General features: G+C 38.0%; 1 protein-coding gene across 2 annotated transcripts in view; it reads right to left on the reverse strand.

The window, feature by feature from the left end:
• Positions 1-10,000, reverse strand: part of LOC138045127 (transmembrane protein 214-A-like) — a 24,837-nt gene that overhangs the window by 5,038 nt on the left and 9,799 nt on the right. For both annotated transcript variants that reach the window (XM_068891527.1, XM_068891528.1), the window contains exons 9-15: positions 9,128-9,235; positions 8,356-8,395; positions 6,885-6,986; positions 6,094-6,185; positions 4,745-4,790; positions 2,117-2,197; positions 1,678-1,710 (exon numbers count right to left, since the gene is read on the reverse strand). In XM_068891527.1, the coding sequence (XP_068747628.1) occupies positions 1,678-1,710; positions 2,117-2,197; positions 4,745-4,790; positions 6,094-6,185; positions 6,885-6,986; positions 8,356-8,395; positions 9,128-9,235 (502 nt within the window). The remainder of the gene's footprint in view (positions 1-1,677; positions 1,711-2,116; positions 2,198-4,744; positions 4,791-6,093; positions 6,186-6,884; positions 6,987-8,355; positions 8,396-9,127; positions 9,236-10,000) is intronic.

Below are 10,000 nucleotides of genomic sequence, written 5' to 3' on the forward strand. Positions count from 1 at the left end.
TTATACCTCACAAAGACTTACAAGAATTTCGGCAAATCAATCCAGCCTGACTTTCTGATAGGCAACACTCGCTCAACGACAACAAGAAAAAGAGTTTTCGACCACGTCAAAAGCACTTGTATTGTTTAAAAACTAAACACGATGACTTTAAATAAAACACAGTTGTCATAAAAGCCAAGCTGTGCTAACGACTGTTGTTTGGATTTCGTTTTGTTTTAGTCTGTTGATAAGTTGAATTGGGAAATATGGACTACGAGCTTGGAAAAACTATATCTCAGAATAATCAATTCAAAACGAATTCCGAAAAACACACTTCACGAGACAAACATTTCGGGGAAGGATTTCAATAAAATTTAAAGATCTGCGGGAAAAATTGCACTCAAGTGTTTGACTGGAACTGATCCAAAATCATGGATTTCTAGATCTCTCCGAGTTTCAAACCCAATGCACCTTAGCTTAAAAAGAAACCTGGAACGCAAAAACCCAGCAAGCTGAGGCAAGTCAGCACAGAATCGAAAGAAAACACAAAAGCCGACACGACAGGTGGAATAAACGACGTCGGCATTTCCGGTCTCATGAAACGAATTAGTTTAATATCGGCTGCCGCCTTTAATGGAAAAAAAAACCGGAGACACTAAACAGTCTAAACAAATCATACAACTAGGGACCGAAATTTCACATTCTCGTGCGATTCTGCCTCTTCCTTCCGATCATTACTCGGTTACTGGGTTGAGCAACGAACTTTGCATTCCTTCTTTGCACAGTGGAGTTTCCAAGCAGATTTAAAAAAACCAATATTGCAATAACAAATGTTAATTTCTCCAAGAAAATAACGCCCAGTTTCACCGTATGAATTGTGATAAAACGCGAAAAAATTTCGTGCATTTGGAAAATTCTTCTGTAAATTTTGTGTCGAGAATAAAGCCCGAATTGGAAAGACGACTTTCTGAAGAAAAAGTCAATAAAAACCAGTTTCGTGCAAACCTACGCCAGGCCAGCAAGATTACGTTTGTATAATTTCTTTATTTGACATGCAAAGAAACCCGCCGGCAGCTACGTGTGGTCGATTGTTGAGAATTTCTACTTCGTTAGACGCAGATCTATTCAAACAGATATTAGTCCTTTAAGCACCCGTGCGGGTGTGACGGGGAATATTATTCAATTAACATTGTTGTGCTTGTGTCCTAGGTGTATTCAAACAGGAGGTCGCAGTTCGAGCTGTTTAAACTCACCGTTTTGCCGTCGTTGACCATCGTAATCTCAACAAAAGCACGCGGTTTTTCAAGATGGAAATGTTACTCGCTCCACAAGGCAACTAATGCTTTCCAATTAGAAAATGCTTCACCACTAAACTACTTGGCAAAAACACAACGCTGCACTCACTCGGGGAAAACCCAGTTAAAAGCGCTGTGGAAGGCTGCTCTTAAAATTGGCACGCGCTCCGCACGCTTTCGCGTCTCGAGAGCCAATAACAAGGCGTTACCCGATGTCAAAGTGATACAAATGACGAATGATTGAACGATTACAAGTGGCAACATTTTCCTACTCATGTCGACATAAATAACCTGCAAAAAGGAGACTAATTACGACAAGGTTACTCTACAAGAAAGCCATTTCGTTTTCTGTTTAACTGATTAAGACAGAAATGTAAGTAAGACAATTGATTTGAAAGCTCACCTGACAAGCTTTTACGCAGCTGTTTAGGCCAACCTTGTGTAAAAAAAAAAAAACATAATATGAATCAAATTATCCGAAATATCACTGAATTATTTAGCAGTTTTGACAAACTTGTTGCTTGATAACAACTCGTGGAGGTGAAGTTGTGTGAACCATGCCAGCGAATATCACAAGTTGTTTGTGTAAACACTAGCGCTTTTGAGCGACCAAAGTGAATCGTTTCCTCTCTTGATCCACTTTAAGCTACACTATTTGCATGTTTTGTCCTAAAAATAGTATCTGCACAGAATCTGGACGAAACCACTGCTTAAGAAATAAAAAAAGTCCACTTTACGGTTACCGCCAATGGTTGGGTAAAAATCAGGTTGCAACTCACCCAAAACGTCTTAATAATTGTCTCTCTTTTTTTCTGTAATCTTAAGTTTAGAAGAGCACCCACCTTTGTTTTGCCCTTTTCCAAAAGCAAATTGTTTCTGGCTTGAAAGTGGTGAACAAAGTTGAAAATCTTGTCCTTGAGAGCCTGTGATAAAGAGTTACTGTTAGGAAATGGGAAGAGTTGATAGCTCAAATAATTAACCCTTTAACGATACAATTTAACAAAGAAGGAATTTGATAACAGTGGATCTGTACGTCATTTACGGACCCGTACAGATCGAAGATCCGAGATGTGGGCCGAGTCAGAGAATAAACCAGCCAAACGCCCAGAAAATACTAATACTTTGCCGTCTCTCCTTGAAATTTCGCTTTCAATTGGCCACACACAAGTTGAAGTTGTGTAGAGATGACAAAATTGACAGTTACTTGCTTCATGCCAAAGCTGATTAAGAGAGGCCTAAACTTACACATTAAACGATGTTGGTCGCTTCGTCCACATATTATGTATAACTCGCCCACAACGTAATTCACAATGAAGTTAAACAACGAAAATGTATATAAACAACTTAATCGAAATGGTCTAGTGAAGGCAAGTCTTCTTAATGAGTTGACGAATTAACTTCAAACTTAAGGCGAGTGTGGGCCAGTTAACCTGTGGGCGAGTTAACTTCTGAGCGAAGCGACCCGTCCCCCTTGGGCGACATCGCAAATTTTAGTACACCCATGCCTCTTACTAGAGATGGGTCAAATGTTCAATTACAAGTTGAAAGAGCCGTTGGTTCGGATAAAGGACACGCAGGGATTTCAATGTAATTTAAAGTTGAGTAGAGTAACCGACTGTTGTCATCGTCAAAATGAATTTTAATCCTAGGTTTGAAGCAATCTACGAAGTAGTAGTAATGTATCAACAACGAGTGCGAATGTTTCATCATTGGTTCGAAACACCAAGAAATTAAATGAAAGCACGAGGCCGAAGGCCGAGTGCTTTTATAGTTTCCAGGTGTTTAGAACCTATGATGAAACACGAAGCACGAGTTTTTGATATGGCTTCTGAAACAATGTTGTGCATTTTTTAATTCTGCTTCCTTTACTAATTGTGATGTAAACATTGTTGTAAACAGTGGAAAATGAGTTATTAAAACGTTGTTCTTTGGTTTAATTTCTTTTGTTTTGATGTGTAAATCTTGATATTCAATGAGGAATCAGATGAAAACAACGTGTCGTATGGATACGATATCCAAAACGTGTGGTTTTCATCTAGGTTTTCATTGGGTTTCAAAAATCATGCACGTGACGAATTTATCCATTTTTAATAGGCTTTTGAGCTCATGAATTATTAAGAAGTGCGAGAAGTGATTTTGGAAAACATTTAACTATAAAAAACTGCGATAAAACATATCTAAACATATTTAAAAATAATAAAAACTTTCTTAAGAAAGGACGACGTTTCGACGTTAGGTAAATGTCATTATCAAGTCAAAGTAATTTAAAAATTGCAATCTATAAATACTAAAAGAACAACAGTAAATAATATGCCTGTATAATGAAAGAAGGAACAGTGAAAGTAAACAAAACGTTTGGCACGTATGGAGTCCATCTGGATATTCAAATTAGTCTTGAGACTCTCATTGGGGAGCATTTCATAAGACTAAGCAATCAAATTTGCTATGGCACTTTCTTAAGACCTTAAATAGGTATTCTTTCAAAAGATCATTACAACCGTTAGCTTGCAAAAAATGTCGACCAATTACAGAATTTTTGTGTTCAGCAATGCGTTAGTGAAGGTGTCGTGCTGTATACCCAACATAATGATCTGCATCGCACAGACCACATTTAAAATAATAAACAACACATTGCCGATTCAAAACTGACGGCTTGATTTCTTTGGGTTTAAGATCTTGCCCCAATTTTTTGCTTACGAAAAGCCTTTGATTACTTCAATTTAGGAAAAAACACGTAGCCGACCTCTCTGAGTGAAGTATGTCGGTATTTGTCGAAACCACTGGACAGTTGTTGAAGATGACGAGACAATGGTCTCTCTTCAAATGATTGATCCGTGCTCCACGTGGACGATCCTCGGATTCTGGAGGTGAAGCCTTCTCTAAGTAAACGGCGACACCACAAAGACGATAACGACGATATAAAACGACAAGGCGTAGCTTAGTCGGTTAATGCGCGGCATTCTGAGCTGGAGGGTCGCCAGTTCGATCCCCGTCATTCAATCGCCGTCTGTTTCGACTTTCCTCTGTTCCTTGTAGCTGTAGCTTCGGAGGAAGGGGGGGGGGGGGGGGGTGAAAGGTGTGCACAGGGGGTCACAAGTTTATCTATAACTCCAGTTGACTATCACGTGCTACCCTTGTAAAAATAAGGACCTTTAACTAGACTAGGTACCTAAGGGCACTTTGAAAAGCTTGTATAGACGCGCTATTTTTGTCGCATCGACTCACTACAATTTTGATCGTGGTAAGGGCATGAATAACCTAAACGCGATTTTATTGAGACTTAGAACTGCAATATCACAACAGTTTCGACCTTGTTGGAATGTTGCGCCGAGTTGCGGCGACCAAAAGCGACTAAATATTTCCCACAGGCAGTCACGCCGTTTACACTGGCTTTGCGCCCGGCCACTATGTACGTAAATTACTTTGTGGATACTATTTTAAAAGTTTTGTCATAAATACAATACACATACCGCACTGAGCGAATCCCATGTGTCAATAATGTGGTTTAAAAGAAATCTGAAAGAAGGCAAGAAAACGCAGTACGAAGTTTAATAATGAACTTGATTTATTTAAGTGCTACTGTGATAAAAAAAAATTCTTATTTTTCTTCACATTTTGAAAGTGTGTTTGCTTAACACCTGACTGCCAAAATTTTGCGCTTTGAGTTTTATCCAAAGGCTGTTTACTTTTAGTGCAAGTTTCTGGTTTAACGGTCCGCCATAACTCTCCTTCCAAAACTGACCGATCGACTTCAGAGGGTTGGATCTACGGAAAATGACGTCATTTACTCACCAGCTTAAAATTTCATTTGCAAAACACGAGTTTAAAAATCTGAAAGTCCGAAAGTCCCGTGCTGCGTATTAATTCAGCCGCGTACAAACGCATTGCATTCTTAACCCATTGAGTCTTTGACGTCATTTTCTCCTCGATCCAACTCTCTCTAGATTTTAAAGTTAGTAATGGCGGACCATAAAACCGGAAAATTCTATTTAAAATAAACAGGTGTCTTTTTGAAATCAAAGCTTAAAACTTGGGTCACTTAGTGTTTAGTTAACATAGTTTTGAAATCAAAAGAAAAAGAAGAATTGATTTTTTTCGTCATAGTAGCAGTTCAAGTGTCAAGTGTCTTTAGCGCTGGAGCACTAACTGGGGACACTGTTTAGAAATGATTGAATCATTGAATCAACTCACATCAAATGATAAGTTGTTTTTTGAGGACAGAGGAAAACTGGAGCACCCGGAAAAAAAACCTCCCTCTCAGAGCTGAGTAGATGAAACAACAAACCAAACCCACATGTGACGTTTTACTCAAAATTCGTGGCTAAAAGGGCATGAAGTAACCTACAATGTTGGTCACCTTCTGAATTACTTACTTCACTTTATGAGCATTTAATCCTCGATGTATGGGGGATGGGGGAGGAGGAGACTTAAACAGGTCAAAATCGTTGGCAGCAAAACCTTCAGCTACCGCAACACACACGAAAAGCCAAGAAGCGGTGTGGACACTTTGATACTCTGTGACTTTGGTTGGGTGGGTAAAAAAAATTCCTCGAAAATCTAGTTAACTACTCTGAAACTCCACAAATAAAGTAACCTACAGTTCTCTGCTAAGCTATCTTGGGGAACACACCGTCAGTAGCTGGGGATGATAAGGGTAGTCTTCTACTAATGAATTTAAGACGAGTAGTCAAAGATGCTGCACCTATAGATAATGATGACGATGATAATTTCCCTGTATTATTTTCCTACATTTTACAGTGCTGTTCTTAGACTTTTTCAAAGGAGAAAATAACAACTGACAACTGATTGCTTGGCTTACCCTGATTGCAGTAAGACTGTGGTGTAACTGTTCTCCCATTTCGTAAAGCATTCGTTATCCTTTTCCAAACACAACATTAAGCAATTTAAAACCTAAAGCACACAACACAAAACCATCAACGCTCATCACACAAGATAAAACAACACTTCAGTGTTGCTCAAAGACATATCTGATGGTAGGAAGTCCTGCAAATCTGAAATTATAAAAGAATTGACTGGTACTGTTTGGATACTGGCCTTAAGATTAGAGTTGTTAAATCAGCAACTTTTCCATATAATTTTTAATTTTAATTTGAGTCACTAGCCTCGCTCTCAAGCGACATTTCTTTTGTATTTTGTCCATGCAAAGGATGGTAGTGAGTCTAATTAGCACATAAACAAAAGAATATTTATTTGGGCCGCCATTTATGCATTCGGTCTATTCATCCCATTTTATGAATAAGCAGCAAGTAAGTAGATATTTGGATTCCGCAAAATTCATTTCCAGATATCCCATCAAAATTACAAGACTGTTGAATGCAGGGTTTTCGTTTGAGGCCCATTCCATGGCCACTATCCGGTACTTTGATATTAATATTGGAGGGGTTTTTATTTTATTTTTGAAGAGAATTTAGGTGAATTCCGGCCTTGCCTGGGAAACTGACCCATTGACTCCTGGGATTATGATTTAACAGATTTTACTCTGTCTGACGCCAGACAATTTTACTCGTCAACTGGGGGTATCCCAGTGTGCACTGGGAGTCAATCGGTTCAAGAATGAAAGTGAAACACACTTGTGGTGTTTACAGGTACCTCTGTTTGATATTCCAGTGAAAGCTTGCTGTTAAGGCAGCCAATCAGAAGAGGAAAATACAACGTGGACAGGGATCCTGGCTCAGAACTAATTGATAGTCTCTAAAGTTGGAGTAAACAACATGCAGAAAATATAATGAACTTCACAAGTGTCAATTGAGTCAGTGTCGAAACACTAACCCGGAACACCCAATTGAATTATATCAACTCAAATCTACGTAGTTTTCGAGGAAAGGGGAACACCAAAGGTACCTGGAGTGAAACCTCTCTCAGCAGAGTAGAGATCAACAATCCCTCATGACATTTAACTTCAATATTAAAACCAGGACAAGCATCTCACAACTGTGTAAACCCAACAACCCTGCTTAGCATGCATGTAACTGAGACAACTCCCACAGACACTATAATAACAACAGAAGTGAATGTATATTTGAAGCGCAGGTTATAGACGAATGAGAGAAGTGATCCTTGCAGTTACCGTAGCTGAACAATTTAAACAAGTGTGACAATCACTTCTTGCGTTTGTCAATAATAATCACAATAACAATGATAATAACAGTTATTATCAAATTTTCAACCTCAGTTAATGCATTTCTTGTGCTCTGATTGGTTCACTCAATCTCGGTTATCAGCTCATATACCTTAGTTTGACCTTATATGGTAAGTGATTGTGCTAAGCGTTGCTAAGCTAAAATTTTTTTTGGCAGAAGGAGAAATTTCTCTCTGAATAAGGCAAAGTTTTTGCGCAAAGTTTGGATCAATTTCAACGTTTGGAAGTACGGTACGCGAAAACGTAACAAATATTCTTGTGATGCCCCTGCGTCTGTCTGACCACAAGGTCTTACACAACATCACATCAGTTCTAATCAAGCTTTTTCAATTTCGCTCAGATTTGCTCGCTTTTTTTCACTCGTATTTCGTACTTTCTAAACTTTTGGAGTTTAAGGAATTTAATAAAACAATTATTAATCCATTCCTGCTTATTGAATACGAGACCTGTTATAAGCAACTTTGCACTACGCACCTCATTGGCTATTTATCATCTCATATCCAATCCGCGCTCATGAAATTGTTTATTATTATTATTATTATTATTATTATTAATGCTCTACTACATGTAGCTAGGGAGATGGCAACTTAAATGGAATTAAAGAAATTAAAATAGAATAAGTCAAAATGGATGTTGGGTTTTGAATAGGCTGGAAACCTGGAGTACCCAGAGAAAAACTGCTATGAGCAGAGTAGAGAATCAAAAAGCTCAACCTATGTGTGTACGACATTGAGACCAGGAATTGAACTCAGGCCACAACGATGAAATTTGAGTGCTGTCACTACTACATCAACCCTGCTCCCCGAAAAGAAAGCAAAACTTATTGCATTATTTGTGGTGAAAAGCCAAACAAATAATATCAATAATAATTTATACCAATAGCTCTTGAAACTACTTCATATGTAATGTGTAAAGAATTACCTTCACTTGCAGATAAAGTGACAACATCTTCCTTTGCAAGCTACAACAGACAACACTTCCAGTAAATAATAAATGCAAAAAGGTGTGGGAATAAGTTTCTGAACAACATTTATTTATTTATTTATTTATTTATTTATTTACACATTAAGGGACAACGCCCATGAAGAGTATACAGTAAGTCACAGAGTCCCTTACACAGGTTTACCCTCTGAACTCCTACCATCCCATCCCATCCCATCCCACCCCCTGAACCACAGGGGATAGAGCACAACACCAGGAGCTCCATGCCCTACCCTGTAGGGTTGTAGAATGGAGAATTCCAAGGACTCTTACAAGTAATTGAAATATTAAATGAGTCATAAGGTTCCGTTAATATGATGGCAAGCCATCCCACTTCTTCAACCATTCTTGAAATGAAACCTGACAGGTGTGCGTGTGCACGTTTGTGACAAACTTGACTGCGTTTATGCAAAATGTAACAAGCTCAACACGCTAACGTCCAATCTCACCCTAGAGAGAAAACTGTAAACTGCATTGAGACTTTGCGATATGTGTGGTATGAAAATATACCATAACCAAAAATGTTTTCAACTCGTTGTGCACAAGCATGGATCTCAACTAAGTAGACAGGCCAACTTAAATGAACGGAACTTGATTTCAACAAATAAGTAAAAATGTCAGTTCAATCGTCCAACCTGATTACCAAACTAAATCAAATTTGTGGTGAAAATAACAATCCTAATAATGATGATGATGACGATGATGATGATACCTTGGATTCCCAACAAGGGGTGATGAAGAAGAAAACACCAGTTCCATTATAGTAAAGAAGTCATCAGGTTTAATAACAAGCTCTTGATTACTTGTTGCCTTGCAAATACTGACAAGAACAAATAACACACATTATGCTGATTGGTTGCCCTTTACGTGATTATTACACAATAATCACCTAAGCAGTTTTCTCAAAAGGGTTAGGGTCACAAACCATTTTGTCGAGCTGACAGGTAAAGAAATTAATATTATTGTTTTAAAGAAAATGCATATTTTTCAAATAATCACCTATGTAATTATACTAAAACAATTATTATTCACCTTAGGATAAAGTTGAATATCAGTTAACAAAAACCGGGGTTTCATCCAGGTTTTTTTTTCACTAAAGTTCACCTTGCCTTCGGCGAATACTTAAATATCTAAATACCGTACATCATCATCCACAATACAGTCAAACCTCATTATTCAATGTTGATGTACTTTGGACTCAGGTTTAATAATAAAAAAAAATAATAATAAAGGTTCTTAAAAACGCATCTACCATGAGTCTCGATGCTTTTTACAAAGGTGAAATAGAAAATGTATGTAAAAAAGCTTTCAAAGACTAAAACTATGATACAATAAAAATAGCTTAATTCTATAAAAATAAGTGTGTTTTCAGCATTCTTTTAAAAGAGGATAAACTATTTGTCTGTTTAATATCAGCCGGAAGACTGCTCCAAAGGCATCGTGCTGTCACAGAGAAAGCCCTGTCGCCATAGTGAATGGTGCATGTTGTGGGTACATGGAGCAAATTCTGTGTTGAGGATCTTAGAGTGCATTGGGAATCGTAAGAATCAAGCAGCTGAGAAATGTACGCAGATGCTAATTCATT

Source organism: Montipora capricornis, chromosome 4, assembly GCF_036669925.1.
Source record: "Montipora capricornis isolate CH-2021 chromosome 4, ASM3666992v2, whole genome shotgun sequence".
NCBI classification, from domain to species: domain Eukaryota; kingdom Metazoa; phylum Cnidaria; class Anthozoa; order Scleractinia; family Acroporidae; genus Montipora; species Montipora capricornis.